At 31.3% G+C, this 25,106-nt stretch overlaps 2 protein-coding genes, 1 long non-coding RNA gene and 1 pseudogene across 3 annotated transcripts; 1 reads left to right on the forward strand and 3 right to left on the reverse strand.

Moving 5' to 3' along the window:
- Positions 1 to 440: 440 nt before the first annotated feature.
- On the reverse strand, positions 441 to 2,098 carry LOC129311726 (uncharacterized). The gene is made up of 3 exons (XR_008593385.1): positions 1,912 to 2,098; positions 966 to 1,546; positions 441 to 830 (listed from the first exon to the last, which is right to left on the reverse strand). It is a non-coding gene; the product is annotated as an uncharacterized LOC129311726 (long non-coding RNA).
- Positions 826 to 5,204, forward strand: LOC129311725 (phosphate transporter PHO1 homolog 3-like; annotated as a pseudogene).
- A 6,199-nt stretch (positions 5,205 to 11,403) lies between these two features.
- Positions 11,404 to 12,341, reverse strand: LOC129312025 (uncharacterized). Its single transcript, XM_054954570.1, has one exon. It carries the CDS (start codon positions 11,985 to 11,987, stop codon positions 11,613 to 11,615), a length of 375 nt encoding a protein of 124 aa, XP_054810545.1. The 5' UTR covers positions 11,988 to 12,341; the 3' UTR covers positions 11,404 to 11,612.
- Positions 12,342 to 13,717: 1,376 nt separating this feature from the next.
- Positions 13,718 to 18,650, reverse strand: LOC129310500 (phosphate transporter PHO1 homolog 10-like). Its single transcript, XM_054952360.1, is given in 20 exon segments — positions 13,718 to 13,844; positions 13,948 to 14,084; positions 14,762 to 14,780; positions 14,782 to 14,818; positions 14,821 to 15,037; positions 15,609 to 15,688; positions 15,691 to 15,753; positions 15,854 to 15,902; positions 15,988 to 16,077; positions 16,189 to 16,268; positions 16,271 to 16,446; positions 16,564 to 16,684; positions 16,790 to 16,919; positions 17,193 to 17,264; positions 17,431 to 17,479; positions 17,586 to 17,910; positions 18,154 to 18,201; positions 18,204 to 18,292; positions 18,294 to 18,577; positions 18,579 to 18,650. Coding segments are annotated over 20 exon segments (2,250 nt in total). The 3' UTR covers positions 13,718 to 13,732.
- Positions 18,651 to 25,106: the final 6,456 nt, after the last annotated feature.

The raw sequence follows: 25,106 nt of genomic DNA on the forward strand, positions 1-25,106 counted from the left end.
ACATAATAATAAACGGGTATTAATCTTCATTTTTAGATATAATCAAATCAGTTTCAGTGGTGGAAAATGAGATGACTTGTTCATTTTAATGAGCTAAAAAACTTCAACTTGCCACAACATGCCTACCATGACAATTCACAAGCATTGAACATTCATGAATGATGTTGGAAGAGCGAGTTCTATATGTCAGGATTGGATTTCAAGTTCTATGCACAATTGCACCGCACAGGAAATTCTGATTTCATGCTTCTGTTTGTAAGGAAGAGGTACGATATTGTTCATACAAAGACTCATTATATTATAGCATGTTGCTTTTGATCACACTGTTTGAAAACTTCACCTGTAATCAACTTGCGATGCAGCTATTAATGAACTTGTTTATATAAAATCAAATCAACTTGATTTTGATCACACGGTTTGAGATAGAGAACCATTGCGACGTACCATATTAAACAAGAGAACCAATTGAAAATTACTTGATACAATCATACCAGCTCTTCCAAGTCTGGCAATATCATGCTGAATTTAGCACCACAAAAGGTTAATAAACTTGAGTAGAACTTTTACTTTTATCTTTCCCATGTCAAACTCACCATTTACCACTCATTGGCTCTGAAGATATATGTTTATGGCTTTCTATCCTACGACAGCTCCTTCGTCTGAACTTTCAACTTGCAAACATGATCAGAAAGGGTCTTCTTTCATTGCTCTGGTGAAGCTATGATTTTAAATAATCATCCTTTCAGAAACTTTCTTCACAGGGCATTCAAGTTTGATCAGCCAATATTTCACTTCCTTTCTAACTCTACTTCCTGTGCTGGCTTTGTTTTCTGCAATAGCCAGTGAATTTTTATCGAACATCAAATAGTTTTTGTTGCTTAGAAAGGCCAAAAATGAAGTTTGGGAAAGAATTTGAAGCACGAATGGTGCCGGAATGGAAGGAAGCATACATGGATTACACTTACCTGAAGACCCTTTTGAAAGATGTCCAGCGCTACAAGGAAAGAAGCAACCCACCTGCAGCTCCAGGAGGCCTAAAGAGGAAGTTTACACTCTACAGGGCTTTCAGTGGACTCATTCAGAGACAAACCCACCATTCCATGGATCCCTATGAACAAGATATTGAGAGCCAACCCATTATGGTGAACTCAGTGCAACAAGATGGATCTACCACCTAAAACTACTTTTCTGATGGCTGCAGAAGAAGGTGGAGAATATGAGTTGGTATACTTTAAGAGGTTGGATGATGAGTTTAACAAAGCAGGCAGGTTTTATAGGTCTAAAGTGGAAGAAGTGATGAAGGAAGCTGTCGTGCTGAATAAGCAAATGGAAGCTTTGATTGCTTTCCGGATAAAAGTTGAGAAACCCTATCAATGGTTCAATAGCTCTGTGGAGATGACTCATCTTGCTTCAGACGTTGCAACTTCAGTAGCTGCATTATCATCTTCTACACCCAGAGGGGCCAAATTGCACGGTAAGCTTTTTCACCTCTTTGTTTCACAATAACTTGCTATCAATCCTTCAATGTCTTCGTGTATTTTATAGCCTGCAGATGCATTGAATTCGCAAAAATCAAGCAACATGTTTTGAAATCATATCATTAGATACTAGCTAAAAGTTTAGTGATCTGATTATAGTAAATCCACTGTATTTATACATTAGAATATGATTGGATTTAAGAAAATATATCATAAAAAATAGAGGACTGGTTTTATCAGTTTGGGATTGATTTTTACAAGTTCTTAACCAATTGACTTTGAGAAACCACCAGATTAAGGGTCAAGTTTGCTGATTCTTTACTTGAGCTAATTAGTCCCATGCAATTTTGGCAGCATTGCTGTTTATGATCAAAGAAAGGATCTTCGTTGGCTTAGTCATATTAGAGCTTGCAGAACAGTCATAGAAGTTTACCTAACTGATTTAATCTTCTTCAACTTCCAAAACAGGTAGAGTTTCCCTGGTCATGGAGACGATCAATGAGGACAGCATCCGTCATGGTCAATCATATGACTCTAGTGAGAACAAAGTTGAGGAAATACAACTTAATGACCAAAAGTTTCAAGCAAATAAGGAAAAAGATAACAAGGGTACCAAACCAGCTCCTATGGAAGTCCTTAATCATGTTCGATTGAACGACACTCTTGAGACTCCTCCCATAAAAGGATTCCTCAATTACTCTACACAAACAGAGATACAATCCAACAGAAAGAATTTGAAGAAAATTGAAGAACAACTCAAACGAGCTTTCATTGAATTCTACCAAAAGCTTCGACTTCTAAAGAACTACAGGTTAGACACGCTGGCATTTTTTCCCCCTTTACTTCACCAAGTAGACTTTTTTTTTTTTCCATATTTCTTCTTCTACTGTGTACTTGATAATTAAGCAGCTTTCTGAACACATTGGCATTTTCAAAGATAATGAAGAAATATGATAAGGTACTCCTCATCTTTCTAAAACTACAAGTTGGCACAGAAGAGAACCCAGGATTTTTTATTACCCCTCACCTTTCACTATACACCGCAGATTACATCAAGAAGCGCAGCAAAAGCTTATGTGACTATGGTTGACAACTCCTACCTTGGAAGCTCTGATGAGGTGAGACTTGTATGGGGAAAGAAAACCATGAAACTCAACATCAACGTATCCCAAAGATTGTCAATAGAAACTAGAAGTTTTATAACATCCATATCATACAAGTTATGATTGCTCAACTTTGCAGGTAATCAGGCTTATGGAGAAGGTGGAGAAAACATTCATTAAGCACTTCTCCAACTCCAATCGTAATAATGGATTGAACCTCCTCAGACCAAAGCCAACTAGAGCAAGACATAGAATAACATTTTCCACGGGTAAGAATCAAGATTTACTATAGTTCAAAACAATTGTAAGCACTTTTAGTCTTTGATTTCTTTCCCCTGACGTTTTCTTCTGTTGAAATTTTCAGGTTTTTTAGCTGGCTGCACAGCAGCACTGATTTTAGCATTAACTCTGATCATCCATGCTCGCAAAATTATGAATCACCCAGGGAGTACTCAATACATGGAAACCATGTTTCCTCTTTATAGGTAACCTTATTGTTCTGAATGCCAAAATCTCATAGCTTAATCTAATGATCAAAACTTTACACGCCTGCATTACCATGTAAAAAACATTTCCTGCAGCTTGTTTGGATTCATAGTTCTACACATGTTTATGTATGCTGCCAATATATACTTCTGGAGGCGATACAGAGTGAATCAGTCATTCATTTTTGGTTTCAAGCAAGGATCTGAGTTGAGCTACCTTGATGTTCTCCTCCTAGCTTTTTTACTGGCAGCATTTGCACTAGCCAGTGTACTTGCGAACCTTGACATGGAGATGGATCCCAAGACAAAAGATTATGAAGTCTTCACTGAACTTATTCCACCATTGTTGCTTCTTGTAAGACAATTATACATTCACTGAACCCATTGGATCTTCATTCAGCTTCGAAACTTACATGATGACTTCATTTCTTCCTCTGCAGATTGTGATTGCCATTTTATCATGCCCATTCAACATCATGTATCGTTCAAGCCGGCTTTTCTTTCTCACATGCCTGTTCCACTGCATCTGTGCTCCTCTCTACAAGGTAAATATGGTGGAACACGTAAATTGGCTAAGACTTCCGCTATTTGAACTCTATTCTTCTCTGGAAATCCAACTTATGCCATTTCCAATGTTCTTTAGGTCATGCTCCCGGATTTCTTTTTGGCGGATCAATTTACTAGCCAGGTTCGTGAATCGTGAGGACGAAATGAATCATAGGGCCCTAGCAATTTACATATCCCGTTTCATCATTTTTTATGCATTCAGGTGCAAGCTCTAAGAAGTATAGAATTCTACATTTGCTACTACGGTTGGGGAGATTTCAAACGCAGACAAAATACTTGCAACTCATACAGCATATTCAGAACATCCTCCTACATTGTTGCTGTGATTCCATACTGGTGTCGTTTGCTTCAGGTATCAACTCTCTCGTCTGAAACACTTCATACCATGCTAGTTAAAGGTTGGAAGAGATCAAAGCAGAATTCCCTGCTTTTTTGACATCCAAACTAGGAAGAAAATACATTATTAAGAAAAAAAGCATTGTACCTATTGAACAGACAAAATGCGACAAATCAGATCACAATCGAATTCTTTAAATTTTGTCGTGTCACAATGCCAATATTTATGCTTACTATAATGATCTTTCTCTTTCTCTAATTAGTGCCTGAGACGATTTTTTGAAGAGAAAGATGCAATGCAAGGATATAATGCAGTGAAATACTTCCTCACAATAGCAGCTGTTTGCCTCAGAACAGCTTACAGCCTTGATATAGGAATGACTTGGAAGGTGCTTGCCTGGGTGTTCTCAATATCTGCAGCAATCGTTTCTACATATTGGGACCTTGTCATAGACTGGGGCCTCCTGCAAAAGAATTCCAAGAATCGCTGGTTAAGAGACAAACTCATAATACCTCATAAAAGCGTATATTTCGCAGCCATGGTGAGAAATTAACATAGAAACCTTCAGGCAGATTTTGAAATAATTTTTTTTTAATTCATTTTATTTTTGTGGATTGCTGACAAATTCTACCATTGCAGGTGCTGAATATCTTGCTGAGATTTGCGTGGTTGCAGACAGTATTGGATTTCAAGTTCAGCTTCCTGCATAAACAAGCTATGATTAGCATTATAGCAAGTCTAGAGATCATACGTCGGGGCATATGGAGCTTCTTCAGGTATGAAAGATAATAATCGTTTGGAGTAATCCAACCCAATTTCTTTAAAGTTAAAATGACTGGGCAGTGAATTGCTACAATTCAAAATTTTCAGGGTGGAGAATGAGCATTTGAACAATGTGGGCAAGTTCAGAGCTTTCAAGTCGGTGCCCCTACCTTTCAACTACAACGAAGCTGAAGACAAGGATGTGTGATTCGGATCCATCGTTGACGCACAAACATGTGTATAGTTTTTTCCCGAAGCATGCACAATATTGGATTTAGATTAATCCTACAAGGAGCTAGATGCAGTTTTTAAGCTGCTTGTGCTTGCCCATATAATTCAAAAAACAAAAATAAAAATTAAGGACATGCTCAAACGAAATAAAATGTTTCTAGGAAAGTTTTGAATAGAAAAATTGTACCAAAAGAAATACACTTGTATATGCTGTCGATTATAGCTTCTTATAAATTTAACATTGACGCGTTTTAAAATTTTTATTTAAAACAATGGCTATGATCAACATTATTTTTTTGGGTTAATGAGCAAAAATGTCTGAAAACTTTTTTTGTTTGGAGGCAATTGGTATCCTAAATTTTTTTTTGAGAACATTTTGACCCTGGACTTTTTTTTAAAAAAAAAGCATTTTATCTCCATCATTAAATATAAAAAACATTAATCGTTAAAGTTCATTTGAATAAAAGGGTTAAATGGTATATTTGCATTGGAATTTTTCTTTCAAAGACGCTGGGTATTTTAAACTTTTGTTTGGAACTTATTTATCTTAAAAGTTTTTACAAATGAAGCAATTTTGTCCTTCCTTCTTCCTCCTTCTCCTCTTCCACCAACAAGCTCCAGCACTATCATAGATTGGATTCCAAATGTGAACTCTGAAAAAATGGGTGTCTTAGATTCGTGAGCCTCATAAGAAGTCTCACATCTGGCTCGGCACTTTCGGCTCCAAAAACGGTTGCTCAAAACTACAATGTCACTACTTTGTTCATCAATGGCAAATTCATCATTCTTAACTTCCCTTAGATTGTCGTTGTCCTCCCCCCATTTGCCTGTGCTCCCCATGTAACATCCAAGCCATTGTTTTTGCCACCACTGCCATGGCCAAGTTTGATGTTATGAAGCCCTCATAAGCGTCTAAGTTAGGGTCATTCGTGGAGTTATCATAGTTGAGTGAGATAGTGGAATTGTCGAATATAAAAAAAGAGAGCTTCCACATAGTTGAGTTGATATGGAATTACTCGACGGATAGTTGATTGTTTTTTAGTATAGGCATGGTTTGGATGATTTAAAATTGTAAGGCAAAATTGCTCTCTTTTTAAAACTTCTAGAGCAAATAAACATCAAACAAAAATTCATGATGTCATTTAACTTTTGGTTAAACTAAAATTTTATGGTCAATGTTTTTTATACATAACAAAAATGCTCCCTTTTTGAAAAGTTCAGGACAAAAATATTTTCAACAAAAGTTTAAGATGCCAGGCGCTTCTGAAAAAAAATTTCAAGGTATTTTTTCCTATTAAACCTTTTTTTGTTTTTGTTATTTTTATTATATTTTTTTGGTCAAACTAATTTTTAAAATCAATTGATTTGCATAAGTTATTCATTCCAAATTAAAATATTTAAATTTTACCTTTTTTCAACAAAATTTAAATATCTTCCATACAAATATCTTTGTTTAATAAAGGAGGATAAATAATCAACTTACACTAAAAGCACTATCATTTTCATCACCTACCACATCTCGACAAAAAAGATGGTGAGTGATAAAAAGCAGAGAAACTCCCCCCAAAATCTAATATATATTAAACTTTCTATATACTATATATGAAATATCTTGAATAGTACATTTAGATTTTACTTTGAATTTCATATATGTCAAGAGGCTTGATTGTATTCTTTCAAAAGAAAAAACTTGAGAAACTCCTATTTAAAGAATCAAATTTTGGTACATGTTCAAAATTATAGTTCGAGAGAAGACCCTCTTTCTTTCCCTTCTCCTAACTTTTTTAGAGTTTGACCAATAAAACAAAAAACAAAAATTTTTCTAGAAACCTTTCCAATCTCCCTTCTTTTCTCTATTTTCTCTTCTCATTTCTCTTTGTAGATTAAAATTTTAAAAGTTAAGATTTAATTTTTCATAACATTATTATTATAATATTATATAATAAATAAATTTAAATGATTAAAGTGAATTTTTTATTATCATTAAAATAATAAATAAATTTAACCGGTCAATAGTTGTTTAGAACTGTAATAAAGAAGTTAAAAATATTTACCTTATAAAATACTTTAATGATAATCTAAAGTTTAAAAAAATATTATAATAATAGTTTTAAAAAATATTAAATCTAACTATTGAAATTTTAATCAAAAGATAAATTTAGTTGATATTCATGCTACTATTGATGGCAAAAAAGGCAAAAAAAAAAAAGGATTCATGCAGCTCTCTAGGAGAGTTCAACTTGTACTTATTCCAATTGGTCCAATTTCATTCCAATCACATCAGACTAGGTCTAGTCCAAACTCAAACAAGCGAGATGAGACTTTGTGGAATGGAATGAAAAAGGAGTTTGAAATAAAGCCAATAATTCAGATAAGTTGAGCTCATTTGAGTGGGATTCAATTCGAGCGTGCTTATTCGAATTAGACTTAAAGTATCCTATTCTTTAAAAAAAACATATAACTAAGCTTGGCCGTAATGTCTTTGGGCTTATTCAGATTGGCCTGAATATCCGAAACCTTTTAAAAACATTTTTTTTGCCTTTCTTGAATTGATTTCAATTTTAATTTAAAAATTATTTTTTTTCAAATAATATAAATATAACAATACATTCTAGATTAGTAAAATACATGTAATAAATTATAAAAATTACATAAATGTTGATAACAAAATTTGAAAAGTTAATTGCTTACCATTTGAGAGGCTGAGAGATATCAAGGCATAAAATTAACGTGGAGAGAAGAGTGAAAGGCTGAGAGATGAATACAGTTGATGCAAAGCAGGGAATAGCACACACCACTTCAAATAGAGGCTTGAACATGCATAATTACATGGACAAAGATTGGAGAAGGCATGGAAGAGCAAAATAGGTCAGACTGGAGAATACACACACTACATGAACACCTCCAATTGCTTGGATAGAGAAGGAGTAGGAGGATTCTAACATTGTCATGGTCGCTTGTTACAAACAAGAAAGAAGGCAGAGAAGGATTTTTATTTTTGTCTCTTTCTCTCATCATCGATCACTATTGAAGTGATTCAAGTGAAGAAAAAGGAAGTTAGAATGGAGAGATTGAGTTGGGCGAGAGGCAATGGCAGGCAAGCTAGGCGACGGTCAACAACATAAGAACTGAGCGACGACATGAGACGAGAGGGGAAGGTTTTTGATTCACCTAGAGGCTACACTAGAGCCGTCTAGAGAGTGAATGAAGAGTGAAGACTAGGAGAGTTAAAGTTAATAACAACTTGGACATGGATGCGATGGGACCTTGGGTTTATTTAATTTTTTTTATAAATACAATACGCGAGTATTCAAGGTTTGGGTTTGGTATAAATTTTTTCAGGCTTATTCGGGCGAGTATTCAAGGTTTAGATTCGATTTGAATTTTTTCAAGCTTATTTGGACCGCCCAAATAAGCCTAAACATTAAAATAATATTATATTTTTTTTATCTCGAGCCTAAATTCTCAGCTATAATTTGGAACGAGATGAGGCACGGGACTACTTTCGAGACATCCCACCACAAATGTTATATATATATATGTATATATATAATATTTTTTATTTTTTATTTTAAAAATATACATTAAATATATTACTTATATTTACATAATTTATACTTCTATTAATTACATCAATTTTAATTTCAATACAAGTAATTCTTATTTAAAACTAAAATTTTTTTATATTGATAATTTTAATGACACAGAGTAAATAGTGTAAGGTAATATCTTACTTTATAATATATTAATTAAATTAATACAATTTATTCTTATATCTATCTATTTAATAATTTTTGTTAATGTCTTATTTCTTATTTTATTTTTTAAAGAGTAATTAGCTTAGAATATCTCAATTGAAGAAGAAAAACAATGACTTAATATTATGTCTAACTTATCTATTATTGTTGCTTTTATAACCTAAAAATCACTTATAATTGTTATCATAATGTGTTATACACTTATAGTTGTGATTAATATAATTCAATAATTGACTTCAAATTATTATGATTTATGCATTTGTCTTATTTTATTTTAAATAATAAATTATGTTACTTAAGATTTTAACGAATGTTATTGTCCAAACATTTCTCCTACATTGTCTGATTTATCAGGATGATAGGACATCTTGGTCTTGTTCTGATTTGTAATGAGACAGGATGACTTTTGAGACGGGATACAAGACAAATTTGGTCCCGATCTTTTTTCGAGATAGGTGTCCTGATTCCATCTCATCCCATAAACACCCCGGTTGCTGTCTAAAGGAAAGGGATGGGACATTGCTTATATAATTAAAAACCATTGCAGCATGTTGTTTTTGCTCACATGGTTTGAATTTCACCTGTAATCAAGTTGGAATGCCATTACAATAAGCTTTTGTGTCTGAGCCACCCTCTTACTGATGTTATCCAAGAATCAAGAGAGCTTATTGGCAGGACCTGGAATGTTATTTTAACATTCAAACATAGGTCTTATGTTATAATGGCTGACTCTGTGGCTAGATATGCACAAACAATGCCAGATTATGACTACGTCTTTAACCATCCTCCTTCATGGCTAAGAGAGGGGGAGGAAGGTCAAAGAGACCAACTTTGAAATGTTACCCCTTTTTGTTCAGTGGTATTAATGATATCATTTTTATTCGAAAAAAAAAATTATGAGATAGAGAACCATTGCCATATATTATTACCATATTAAACAAGGAAACCAGGTGAACATTACTAGACACATTCACACAGGCTCTTCCAAGTCTGGAAACATCAAGCTGAAACTAACACTACAAGAGGTTAATAAATCCCATTAATCATTAAGGCCCCATAAATGCATCAATCAGAAATGCCAGCATGACAAATGCTGTACCTTGGTAAACATAAGAGACACAGTGGAGCGATTCTCCATCACAATTATCTGCCCAATAAATTGTATCTTGAGAGCAGTAGCGTGGATTTTAGTTACTACTGTAAAACAGCAATAACTAGACTTTGTGAAGGGCCAGATAGCTTCCCACTCCCCGGTAGGTCAGAAGAATATCAGAGATTAATAGCCGCAGATACATTTGTCACAACACAGACTAACCTGATACATAGTCCAATTCCCATCCAATTCAAGCATGGGAAAATGCGAGAAGAACGATTTTATTTTCTATTAAGCCCCAGATTTGTCGGGGTATAACCGTTTCAAGGAAATATACTAGATAAAAACAGCAATCAAATTGTCTAAACTCGAGGTTTTACACTACAAATGAAATGAATAAGGAGCACAAAAGCAATAGCAACAAAACAAAGTATAACAGAAAACAAATCATAAACTTCATTATCTAGTCCACTTTTTAATCAACATAAGTATCCTAAATGTCAAGACTAAGCCATAGGCGCAAATAATAAGTTTAATCAAAGCAACCTTGATTATTTCCATCGGAACTCAAGTCCAATGGAAATAATTCTATTTTCATTGGCCTTGTTTCTATTGGCATTCCCATGACGCTGCCAAGGCCAAGAATCATGCAGCAAACTAACCCAGCCATTACAATGCTGCACCCCAACATCTTGCAACTCATCAGATGTTTGGCTATTCTAGGGCGGATCAATTCAATATCTATATGTTCAAAATGCTCCTTTTTCAAGTTGCTCATGTTCTTGTGTAGGAAAGGAAGGGAGGAAGGAAGTTGTCCGAACAGAATAAGACTAAGCTCGTGATAAAAGTGCTGCTTCCCATTAATTGGAAACTCACTAAAGTACAAATTATTGTTCCAACAACAGGAACAGCAATGTCAAATTCCTTATGTTCTAAATAAATCATCACACCAACTGTTCATTCCAGTTTGTAAGCCAATTATCATGTGGAAGTTAGCCAATTCAGGTCATAACAGGTTTATTAATATGCAAAAATGAACAATAAAGTCAATATCTACGATAATTAACATCAGAAAAGTAAAGATGCACCCAACAGAAAGTCAGAAACGCAATATCTTTTCTTGAAATATATAGTAAAATCATTCCTAGCAATTCACATCACAAGCATCATTACCATTTTGTGCAACTGCATGAAATCAGCCACCAGACAGTAAAAGGGCGACAACTGCGACTTTGTCAAGGCATTTCTTGCTAATCAAATAATTGAAGTAGGGAAAAACACAACATGAAAACATAGAACCGAGATATTATATATATATATATATATTATAAAATTTAAAATAACAAATTGAAGTAAGTAACATTAATCATTATAGTAAAATCATTCCTAGCAATTCACATCACAAGCATCATTACCATTTTGTGTGCAACTGCATGAAATCAGCCACCAGACAGTAAAAGGGCGACAACTGCGACTTTGTCAAGGCATTTCTTGCTAATCAAATAATTGAAGTAGGGAAAAACACAACATGAAAACATAGAACCGAGATATTTTATATATATATATATATTATAAAATGAAAGGGGATTAAAAATACAAATTGAAGTAAGTAACATTAATCATTCCAATTATTGGGAACAAAAAATGAGATTGGACTCTCTCTCTCTCTCTCTCTCTCTCTCGCGCGCGCGCGCGCGCGCGCTCAATTCATCACGTTCAATGGCCTCTAGTCCAGCCACAAATCCGGGAAAACATGATTGTAAAACGTTTTCCTTTATCGTTTATGTTAAATAAACTACTATGAAAACAAAAGCAAGACACAATTTTCATTTCTAAAATAGCGTATTTGAGACGGACCCAGGTCATTCTCACTTATCATTAGAAGCCCCTTCCTTTCCAGAATCCTTGGAAGCCTCCTTTGAGTGGGAAGCACTCTGATCTGCAGTCTGCTCCGCTGTCCCTGCTTCCTTTTCCAATTCATCGACGAATTGTTGCTCAGCCGCCTCTCTGCCCTCAAAATGGGCTCGTAGTAATCTGCATGAGCCTCCATACACTTCTTCAATTTCGCAGTCGCCTCAACGCACTTGTCCACAATATCTTCCTTGTTCTTCTCAGCCTCCTCAATGCACTTCTCCCAATCGATAAAGCTATCTCTGCATCCACCTGCTTTCATGAACAAGCAAAATCCACACTCCCCCTCTTCCTCCTCCTCCTCCCCCTGCTGCTGCTGCTGATCTGATGGGGAATCTTCTGGTTTATCATCTGCGGGGAATCCAATTGCGTGGTGGGGGTCTGACTCGGGGGCGAATCTGAGTCTGGATTTGAGAGTCTGGTATCAGGCGTGGACATAGGGTTCAGAGAGATTGGAGAATTTACAGATTGCGAGGATCACGGCGGAGAGTCGCGCCGCAAGAGGAGGAGTTGACGGTGGCTGTGTCGCTAGGGCTTCTTGCGAAGGAAGGAGGGAATGCCGCCGCTTGACCCCCTCTCTGCTTCTCTTAAAACCTCCTAAAACCCTTTGAACGGTATTGCGTGAGGGGAGCGCTGTGAATTTTCTTTTTTAAATAAAAAAATAAATGAATTACTTGGAATTTTTTTTTTTTTGATCGAATATACTTGGAGGTTGGGTAACCTCAATTTTCGTGGTTGGCATTTAATTTGATTTCTCATTTCTCATTTCTTATTCCCTTCTTTCTAATACTTTTTGATAACATTGCGTATATTGATAAAATTTATTAAATATATTTTATAATTTTATAAAATAATATATTAAAAAGAGAATAGAATGAAAAATGTAATATCAAAAATTTTTTATTAATGTAATTTATTTTTATCAAAATCTCTAATATTTTAAAATGTCAAATTTCTTTCAAAAATATTTTATATACAAAAATGGAAGGAATATTTGTAATTGATGATTAGAATTATATTAAATTTCATTTATCCAAATTGATTTAAATTTATTACTTTGATGTCAAGAAAAAAATCTATTATCTCTATTCTTTAAAAATGTAAAGCTTTTTTAAAGTATAGATATTCAAAATATAAGATATTTTTAATTTTTTAAAAAATTGCTTCTAATAAACAAAAATTTATAATTATTTTTAAATAAAATACTTTATTAAATAAGAATAAATATTAAAAAATATATTACTTTAAAGAGAATGAGCTATTTTTATGAAAAAACATCTTAATTTTTGATTGAGAGAGTAAGAAATAGGAGGTTATTAACCACCTAAATTTTGTCTTTATTATATTATATATCATGCGATCTTGTTTTCTTTTAGCTGGAATTAGTCTATAATTCATAGGAAGTTAATCAACGAAGCCGTCACGTAAAACAACTTATCAATGACGCAAAACATTAATTTATTTAATTTTATTACAAAATATTATATTTCCATAGTGGGAGCATGGGTAATTATAAATTACTTCGCAAAAAATATTTATCTAATAAAACTGACAACCTCAACTCCCAAAAAAAAAAATGACACTTAATCTCGCCCCCTAAAAGGAAAAGTTCTGAAGACTCAGTAGGAGCTTAGGCAACAAAAAAGCAAAAAGCAAAAAAAACTTTGGGACTGTTTGATAATCTATTTTAAAAATATTTTTTATTTTTTTAAAATAAAAAATATAAAAATACCTATTTAGTAATGTGTTTTTAAAAAGTATTCTAAAAAATAAAAAAATAAAATATTGTTCTGAAAATAAAAAAAAATATTTTTAGGTGTTCTGAAATTATTATGTAAAAAATAAGGGAAAATAAAAAAAACTTATTTTTATTATTTTTTAATTTTCAGAATATGTTTTTAAAACACTATTTTTTAAATAATAAAATAAAAATAATTTCAACAGTCCTTTGGTTATTAGAACAATGTAAATTATCAAGAGCTCAATTTTGCCTGAATTCTCCATTATTCATCCTTGTTTATTCTCTTCCTCGTTGTCTTCTTTGTAGTAACTGAAAGGATGTGGTACAGACTTGAAGGGACGATACTTGCCAACATTGTTCAAATACTCATTCTCCAACCTGAGTGAATAACACAACGCCATCTTACGTTTGGTTCCACAGAAAACTGAGTTTTAATGCTGAGAAGATTCAATCCTTTGAGAAGTCCAGCAAGAGAAATTACCGAAAGAAGTTCCAAATCCCACGGCGTATGATTTCCAGGCAGGCAATGATAGTTGTCATTGCTACTTTCTGAAGGGGACGCCAATTGAGTTGAAGCACTGATAGCATCCAAAAAACTCTAAGCAATACATCAAGGGCCTGCCAATTGCAAAGAGATCAAACAAATGTTAAGAACATTATGGGTCACGCTTCTCTCCGAATATTGGGTCCTGATTTGTTAAGATGCATACAAAATAGACCCTCTGTTTTGAGGAGAAATTCTTGAATAGACTTACACCACGTCATCCATGGTACAACCATTAAAATTGCACCAATTCAATCAAGTAAAATTTTATATATTATTATTTTTATAATAAATGCCTATTTAATTTTTTACTTTTTTCTCTCTAATATCATTAATATTATAATTAATTTATATTTTATGTTTTTATTGAATAGACGGCAAATATATAATACACCAAATCTATTTAAGAATTTCTCATATTATGAATCTCACATTGACAAATAAACTATAGTTTATAAGTTCAAAGATTTTTTCTACCTAAATCTTTTAAGATTGGTTTTTCCCTTTAAATTTAGGCTCATAACATTGATGTTTTCATTAAGAAACCGATCTCATGTAAAGAGCTATCCACACAAGTCTTCTAACACTCAAGAAAATAAATGAAGTAAGGCATATATGTATAAAAAACTCTTCTATTCAACAAGTTAGTCTTTTATGATTGAGCTTTGTTTTTAAACTTACGCTCATAGGAACATTCTACTTGGAGAGAACCGAACCCAAAGAACATACAAATTGGTGAAATTCTTGTTACCATAGCTATGAAGTAGACACTTATGAGGAACAAGAAGCTTATCCCTCAAATAGGGGTCTTTGAATGCCTTCTGAGAAGCCCCCAGTCGACAACGATATCCCAATATGTGTTCTGTATTGCAGTTATTGATGACGTTATTAGAGCCAAAGCCTTCCAAGTCATTCCCTTCTTCAGTTCAAAGGCAGTCCTACTGAGGAAGGCGAGAATAGTGAAGAGGTAACTCAAGGCATTCCATGCTCTACTTACATCTCCATCATCGTACAATTGACGCATGCACTGTCACAATTGTGTTGCTTATTTACTGTACTGCAATGAAGATCAATGCTTGAACAAGATGCAAATAACATGACTTGAAGAAACTCAGAAGATTAGTCCCTAAATTTTCTCTCAATTATCAATTTAATCCTTAAATTTTGATTTAGTACAACTTAATCCTTTTAGTTTATTGATTTGAGAAATTATAGGAATTGGATTATATTGAATCAAGAAATTATAAGGATTGAGTTGTTTTAATTCAAAATTTAGAAGCTAAATCAATACTTGAAGAAAATTCAGGACTAAATGTTATATTTTTTCAAACGTATATGTTGTTAATCAATGTTTGATATCAGATTCTTTAGATAAGACTTGGGTTTATAACAAGACACCTCCAAAGAAGAGAAATGTGTACCTAAAATCAACCATTCTTGTAATAGGACAGATATGATAGAACATCTCAAGTTATAATTGATTCTTCTTGCTACATCAAAGGGACAACTTACTTTGAATGTAATTATAAAACTATGGCAATTCAAACAAAGCATATGCTGCAGTTAAGAGTGGCATATGAAGGATAGAATTTGTGAACCTGGCCTAAGCGGAACCAGAAAGGAATGACACCGATAATGAAAGACAATGTATTATAAACACCATGACTTTGACATTTTCTTGCCTCCTCGAGTTTTCCCCCAAGCCATAATAACAGATGTAAAGCTCAAAATTTCTGAGGCTTGGACCTAAGCAAAATAGCAGAATATGGATATTGATGCATAATGCATTACAATATGAAATAGATCAATGTTTAGTGACCAATAAAGACCATGTGAGAGAATAAGACCTGGCTAGTTATCTGGTCAGCCAAGAAGAAATCTGGAAGCCTAACCTGCAAAAAGATCAGAAATTATGATTGATGTTTAATCCACTTGCTTATGCCATTCATTTTTTCCCATTACCGGATAGAAAGGAGCACATATGACGCGGAATAAACTCTTGATAAAGAAGAACCGGCTTGATCGAAATATGATGTTGAAAGGGCAGAAGGTAACCAGAAGTACAAGCTGCACATGAAACTTGGAAGAGTGAAACCTAATGATGACACCACATATAACCAGATAGATTGTACTTCAACGCGATAAGAAAATTCAGATGGTCAGAAATCAGAATATTACTATGAGAAAGCTCAGGGGAACTATTTCAGCAGCTGTCCTATAGCTTTGATTCTTCTGGTTCATCTCCAGCTGCAGATTACCAGGAAACCAAGTAACACAAGAACTGCGAGACCAGTACTCAGCAGGAAAACTTCCCTATAACCCAATTCAGTTCCAGGCTTGAAGCCAAATATGAATGGATAATTCACTCGATAGCGCCTCCAAAAATATGTATCCACGGCATACATAAGCATGTGTAGTGTGATATATCCAAATAAGCTGCAAGAAAAATAGGCAACTAAACAAAAGCATACACTGGATGCCAATGATCTAAAAGAAAATCAAACAATGTAGAAAGATTTGAAGCATAGGTTCTGAAAATATGCTGATACAAACCTGTACAATGGGAAAATATTTTCAATGTAAAATGACCCCTGCTGCTGCTTCATCAAATGTTGAGAAATTATTCTTACAAGAGTAGCAGATAATAGAGCAACAAAGCAACCGGAAAAGAAGCCTGTGAGTAAAAGGGCAAGGCAAACATCACTCAATGAAGTATCTCCAAGTAAATCTTCAAGTCAACCATTTTCTGCTGGATTTACCAAGCATTGTTGTTATTTACCTGTAAGAAATGTTATGCTGTGTTTTTCCCTTTCAGATTTTGCCCTCAATAATTTCCTTCCCTTCTTGTGATTCAAATCTGCAAAGTTTCTGGTGAAGGTAGATTCCACCCTCTCTAACATACATGCCACCTAAAATCAGATGAAGTGAGTCAGCTAGTTTACAACATTATCTGCATAACATCACTAAGATGGTCCAAGATTATGTCACCGTCATTTCATGCTATCCTCAAGACTACCAACAAACTATCACTTGATAGTCATGAATGAACAGATATGATAAAATTCCATAATTAGAACTTTATGCGCAGCATATTTGAATCAGCTAATCTGATGACTGAAGTCCAAGGCAGTGGCATAGATAATCTAACTATAACATACACATGATTCAAAGTTGAAACAAACCTCATCAGAAGTGCCCAGGTAGGAATTATCCACTACTCTCATGAATTCTCTAGCTGCTGCCCTTGTTGTAATCTTTTCAAACCATCATATAAATAAATGGAATAAATTAAATTACAGAAGACTTAATCTGATTTGAAATATTTTGCAAATTCCTCAAGTGCAATTTAATTTTGATTTCAGTGAAGAAAAAGAAACTAAGGAAACTGAAATTTGGCAGGAATCAGGCGTCAGATCTAACCTTTTCATACTTCTCCATGATCTTGGAAAAAGCTGAGAGGTTCATATAGCTGTTTCATCCATGTTTACAAACCCATAACACATGGAAACACTGGTTTAGGAAAAAGAAGACCATTTTACTCATTGGAATGCAACAAGTCCCATCAACTTTTATACCTGTAATTTTTCAGATGAAGGAGTTTCTGATAGAATTCGACAAACACAAGCCTCAATTGCTTCTCAACTTTCCTGAGATTCTCCTTGCTGAAACTAGATTCCGCTTCCTTGAAATCTGTAAAAACACTTCTGATTGCTGACGATTGAGATTCAATTGTATTATCAATCTTTACTTGGTCCAGGATTTCCGAGGGATCTCTCCTGTTATAATTACTCTGTGCTTCCTCCTCATGATTAGTATTTTCGTTTGTGCCATCCATTGTATCATTTTGCTGATGATCATGACCCTTTTTTTTTGCGGACGATGAACTCAAGTTCTGCATCTCTGCAAATTCAGTTCATATTGAAACGGGTACACAATATATTCTAGTTTTTCTCTGTAAATATATGCACTACAATAGAGGATATATAGAGCTAGTAAAAATCATACTGCTAGTTATTCATTATCTTTCAACAAGAATAGATATCCATCCATGAAATTCTTTATAACAAAATTATGAAGTTAAGGGTCTTAAGATCAGATGGAACTATTAAGGAAACAAAGGGCGACCATAGATTTTGCATTTACCTATATCAGGGTTTGTCACCTTAGCCCGCAATGCGATTAAAGCCTCCATTGTTTGTTCAAGAGAGCTTCTTCATGATCCAATGCATCAACCTGCTCTTTGTAAAAGGAATTGACCTTGTTGAGCTCTTCATCAAGCTTCTAAGAACCTTGCCTCAGCTCCTCCTCCTTCTTCATGGTTCTTGAGGAAATGGGTCTGATACAATTTCCCACCAGAAGAACCATCTTGCTTTAATTTCTTGACATCTATAACCTGACGGTCTTCGATATCGCCTTCAATCCTTCCATGGTCGCTATGTCGCAAGTGAAGCCCATAAAATGCTCTTTCAGGACTAAGTCTGTGGCGTATTAAGGATTTATCACGTGGTTTCTGATGATGATGCTGATTTTGCTTACTACTTTTAATCTCTTTTAATATCCTTTTGAGGGGCCGCATAGTCCATGTAGTTTTCTGCCCACTCATGCACCAATTGTTCTTTGAAATCTCGCTTAAATGTCATCTTTCTGTTCCTCCCGGCTCAGACTCTTCAGAAGATCGTACCTGTCAAAAGAAAAATTACCCAGGAATTTTTAATTTGAAAATCTTAATAAAAAAAAATCATGAAAGCATCGTAGATACATAGACAAAGACTTCCAACTAATCCAGTGTATGTTCGCCCGAGCTCAGCTTGAAACGATATTGGTAGAGAATAACTTCAAAACTTAGTTTTATGCAGACTCAAAGCTGCATGCAAGAGAAAAGGTTCAAGAGCAAACCCAGAAGTACTCTCAGTAAACACACAACACTAAAAAAAATTGAAAACACAGCATATGAAGATGTGTGTGTGTGTGTGTGTGTACGCATAGTCAATATTTGAACAAGAATGTAACTTACTGAAGTGGTACAAAACTAGGTACAGGGATCAGTTTTGGGGGAAAAGAAAGGAAAGGTGTGTATATATAATATTATACGTGAGTTACGGGGCAAAGAAAGCTATAAAAGGCAATCGGAGAGAGTGTATCGTGTCCTGTGATGTCTTCGCTTGCAAGTAGAAGCCCAAGAGGTGGGACTGAAGAGAGAGACACGTGGAGCCAAGGGAATGAGGGAGAGGGTGACTATGGAAACTAGGACAAGGAGGAGTACCTGGGAAAAAACTGTTCTTAACAATATGCATTTAATAAGAACAAATTTTTGGCCCAAAAAAAAACAAATTTAAAAAAGTTAAAGCATTCATTTAATATTTAACTTTATATAACATTTTATTTTAATTTTTAAATTATAAAATATTTTTTTATTATTTAACCTTAATATTATTAGTTTTATTTTAATAAATTTTTATAATGATCTTTAAATATTTTGATAAAATATTTTAAATATAAACATATTAAATTTAATTTTTTTTTAAAATAACAATAACTAATACAATAACTAATCATGAAACAAATGATATTAGGATTAAAGGACTACAAAAATACTGTACAAAATTAAAAGGTTAAATTAAAATTTATATAAAGTTAAAGAATTAAAAATATATTTTAGCCCATAAAAAAATAAATGAACAAATAAACTAGTTTTGTTAAATAAATTACTACCACAACTTTTAAAATAATGTATAATTAATTTTTGTTGCTCAAAAAATTAATTTTAATAGTTAGTTGACTAGAAAATGATAAAAAAGAACTTCAAAAAGTATTAAAAAAAGACTAAAAAAATTGGTTTTTTTTTATAATTTTTTGAATCATTTATCTGTAACTTTTAGATCTTTTATTGTAATTTTTGTCCTTTTTTGTGATATTTAAGATCTTTTTCTATTATTCCTAGTTAACTAATGATGCAAAATTAAATTATACCGTATTCAAAAGTTGAATAAATAATAAATAAGTTTAGGATTTATAATGTTATTGGATCTAAAGTTTAAAGAATAATTTACCCATTTATCTATTAAAAAATTACTATAAATAATATCAATAATTTAATAAATTTTTTAGGGTTGTTTGAATTTTAGTTGGAAATAATTAATTATGAAAAAATTAATTGATGTGATTGATTTAGAAATAATTAATTATATTAGTGGTAATATTAATTTATAAAATTGGTTAATAAGATTAATTTTGATCAAAATTAAAAAAGTAGAATTAAAAAGCAGAATTAAAAAGAAGTTAAAATTATTTTTTATAAAAAATATATTCAAACGCCTATATTACATATTAAAATAATTATGAATTCATAATTATATTTTTTAAAAAAAATATTCAATACCATTATACATGTCAAAATTAATTGTGAACTAAAACTATGTTTTTTTAAAAAATATTTAAATACCCCCCATACATGCTAAAATTGATTATGAACGCAAAATTATGGTTATCTCATAAGCTACTACTACTTACTTTCAATTAATTTTTTAATTATATATTTTTAAAAATTTATTCAAAAATCATATAAATTATTTTACAAATTATATTTTTTTTGTTCATAATTAATTTTGACATAATAAGAGGTGTTTGAATATTTTTAAAAAAATATAATTTTAAATTATAATTGATTTTAGCATATATAATGAGTGTTTTGATGTTTTTAAGAAAATATAATTTTAAATTTATAATTAATTTTAACTTGTAACTTTGGATAATTTTTGTTAAAATATGATTTCCATGCAATAATTTATTTTGGAGCCAAATCCAAACAGGCACTTAATTTTAATGAAATAAATATATATATTATATATATATATATATATATATATATATGTATACAAGACAGTTTGGGGAGTAGTTATCATGTCATGACTCATGACGTATTATAGTTAGTGACTTTGTTTGTTGTGGTCGGTTTTTATGCACTGGAAGCTGTTCGTTCGGTGTCGGTGGATACGGTGGCCGACGGCGATGACGGATGGCCCCTGCATGCATTGTGTATGTGTCAGCCTTTTTGGTTTTTTTAAATGAGAATAGTTCTGGATAAATGTTACTAAACAATTTTCAGTAATAATTAAATTCCACCAATGCCATAAAAAATTTCTTTTTAATATTAATTTTAACATAAAAATTTCCGGTCATATTTCTTAGATCAAGTGTCCAAACATACTAGTTTTTTTTTTTTTAAGTATATTTAACTTGGATCTAACATCTACCATTTGTGAGATTGTCTGTAAAAACTTAACCAAAAGGCGAAGGTTACTTTTGTTGCCTGTTTTTTCCTTCTGAATTACTACTTTCATTAATAATTGTCTTTATTTTTTTTATACATAAAGAATAGAGGTGAAAATAGATTGGACTGAGTTAAGCTTTTTCAAATAGGCCTAACCTATGTGGTAAATCAAAAGCTTGAAACTTATATAAAATTTTTTTATGCCTCAAGCCTGAGCTTATTTAAAGACTAGCCTGTAAGCTTATTACACGTAAGCCTTTAAAAGGCTCGCACTTATCTTATATGTCTCAAATATATTTTAAAACTATTATAATATACAATATATAATCTAATTTATTAATTATAAACATATAAGAATTGAAAAGACTTGCTAACTATAATATAATATAATAATAAAGTAATAATATTAAAACTAATATATTAAGTCAAATATGATTGAAAATATAACTAAAAGTAATAAAGAATAAATTGATTAAACATATGATAAAACTGATGTATTTGTGATATAGTACATAATATATATATATAGGCTTAAAAAAATAGACCTAACATTTAATTAAAAAAGCTTAATTAAAAGTTTGAGCCTAGTTTAAACTTATTTAATAAGCAGGCTATGTTAAACTTGAAATAGGTTAACTTGAAAACTATAAAATAATATAATAATAAAGTAATAATATTAAAACTAATATATAAGTCAAATATGATTGAAAATATAACTACAAGTAATAAAGAATAAATTGATTAAAACATATGATAAAACTGATGTATTTGTGATATAGTACATAATATATATATATATATATAGGCTTTAAAAAATAGACCTAACATATTTAATTAAAAAAGTTTAATTAAAAGTTTGAGCCTGGTTTAAGCTTATTTAATAAGCAGGCTATGTTAGACTTGAATAGGTTAAGCTACATGCTCCTATTAAAGTCTTAACCTACTCCCACCCTTAATCAAGAGATTAGAATTCTTAACATTGGTTTAATCATACCCTTCCTACCTTCAACCTTTACCATTTATGTATTTTTAAAAAATAAATTTTACATCTAAATAAAGTAGTCATTTGGCTAGCTTTTCAATGTATAATTAATGAGTTTTTTTAAATATATTAATAAATAAGTCATTCAACTGTACTTTTAAGCAAAATACCCAATTAAATAAAAATATAAAAGATAGTATTAGTTTTAAAAAAATTAACTAATTTATTGCAAACATGAAAAGATAATATTATTTTAAAAATAATTAACTAACACTACTAAAAAAATTAGTTACTAATCAACAAAATCCGTCACTAATTTTAGTTTTAGCAATGAGTTATCCATTGCTAATTTTCATTACAAATACGAATCCATCATTAATTTAGTGATAGAAAATATTTGTCACTAATTAATAAATATCTGTCATTAAATTATTTCATAGTTAAAAAATTTTTGCAGGTCTAGACACTATCATATCACATTTTAAGCACACATCACCCCCGCCACCCACCAAATTATCGCCACCTTGACTTCCAAGCCACGTCATCACTTGTTTAACATTTATTTTAATTTTTTTTCTGTGACATCATCTTATTTTAAACTCAAGACCTCACTCTTTCCATTCACACCTTTTCACTTTTTGTTGGTTAAGTTGCAATGATTTTTCATTCTTACTGTACAATATTAATATATATTACTTAATTAAAACAGATATATTTAACTTAATATATTTTTAATATATTATTATTTAAATATGTTAATAACATATATTAATTTATTTGTGTGTGTTATCACATATAAAGATACAAATTAGTATAGATTTAGTTGATAAATATATTATTTAATATCAATGAATATATTTTACGAACTTTATATTATCAATGCTATAATTAAAATATTTTCACATGATAAAAATTTTATTTTTATATTTAAATTTACATAATAAAATAAAAAAATATTTTTTATTTTTTATATCATTTTATATTATATATTTTACTTATAACAAAATAAAAAATTATTTTGATTAATATTTAATTTGATAGTCATTAAAATTTTATTCACGAATTCTCTCTATGCATATTATAATTTTTTAGTTTTATATAATACTTAAGCACATTTTACTAATTTTTTAATTAAAAATATGTGTCACTAATCTATCATTAATATTAAAATTTAGTGATGGCAATTAGTAGTGGCGAAGCCATGTACATGTGGGAGGGGCAAATGCACCTCCTCACATGGAGAAAATTGGACATGTAGTATGAAAATTTACAATCTTACACCTTATATTTTTAATTTTTAAAAATTAGTATATTATTTCTTAATTATTTATTTTTAAATTGTATTGTCCTGTACCCTTGACTTAGGCTCTTGGCTCCCCCACTGGCAATTAGTGACATATTTAAATCAGTCACTAAATTTATAAAATTTAACCAAAATATAATGACATCTTATATGTGTTACTAGTCCATCACAAAATTTTCAGTACTAATACCTATAATTAATGATGACTGTAGGTCCATCACTAAATGGCTGTCTCTAATTTTATTATTGCAGTAGTGTAATTATTGAAAATTGTAGTTCATTTAAAATATTTTTTTAATGGAGGAAGTATCACCTATAGAAGTAACCAAAACAATATTTTTGTTTTAATTATGTATCACAAAAAACTTCACACATATATAAAACAAAAACTCCATGAATGTTTCATTTCTTAAATAAATTATAAATAATACATTTGGACAAAAAAATAAATAATACATAAAACAAAAATTAATTATTTAGTAGTCGTGGCTAGAGTTTTTAACTTGATTATAATTTTATCTCTAAATTTTAACTTAGATTCTATAACTGAACTAAGATAAAACTTAGCCTCTCAACTTTAATTTAATATAACTCAATTTTTTATAATTTTAGTCTAATAATTTATTTTTTAAAATGTAAGGATTAACATTTAAATGATTAAAACTATATAACTAAATTGCATGAAATCAAAATTAAGGAATTGAGTTTAAACTTACTATAAAAACTATTTGGCCCAAAAAAAATTACTGATCAAATGATTAATTTTCTGCATAAAATTCATACTAATGTTTTAGAAACAAAAATGTGCATATACATTTATATACTCCCTTCGGTCATAAATATAGCAAACAGTTTAGAGTTTGTTTTAATATTAAATGTAGATGTTTTTTTAGAAGAACTTCAACTAAAGACAGGGAAGAGAAATATTTACTAATGGGTTAAAAAAAAATCTGAAAGTTCTTTGCAAGTTTTTTGAACTAAATTGAAATAAGTTGTTGGTTGAAAAGATTGAAATATCCTTTTACAAAAAAAAAAAGATAGCTAATCGAAAGACTTATTAATCATGTAACTTTATTGACTTATTAACTATACAATAATACCTATTAATTATTTAAGTTTACTTGTTAATCCATGTCAGGTATTGTTAAAGTAATGTTATTTGGTTAACATGTAATATCTTATCGTTTACAATTTAAGACAATAATTTCACAAGTAATGTATTTGCAACAAATTTAATGTTTGAACGAGATATTAAGTGTCATTTTTAACTAGTTTTATTAAAAAATTAATAAGTAAAATTAAGTCATTAATGAGTAACTTAGTTGCTTTTTGAATCAACGGATTAAACAAATCTTATCCAAGTTAAGTTATGAAATTAACAATAGTTGTTGTGAAATTAATAAGTAAAATTAATAAATTAATAATTAATGTAGTTAAGTTTAGAGAGTTACAAATTAACAAGTAAAATTATATAATTAATAAGTCTTTCGATAGCTACTTTTTTTTTTCTTTTGCAGAATGGCATTTTAGTCTTTTAGCTA

Source organism: Prosopis cineraria, unplaced genomic scaffold, assembly GCF_029017545.1.
Source record: "Prosopis cineraria cultivar Desert tree isolate PC_DT_omini unplaced genomic scaffold, ASM2901754v1 PC5, whole genome shotgun sequence".
In the NCBI taxonomy this organism is placed as follows: domain Eukaryota; kingdom Viridiplantae; phylum Streptophyta; class Magnoliopsida; order Fabales; family Fabaceae; genus Prosopis; species Prosopis cineraria.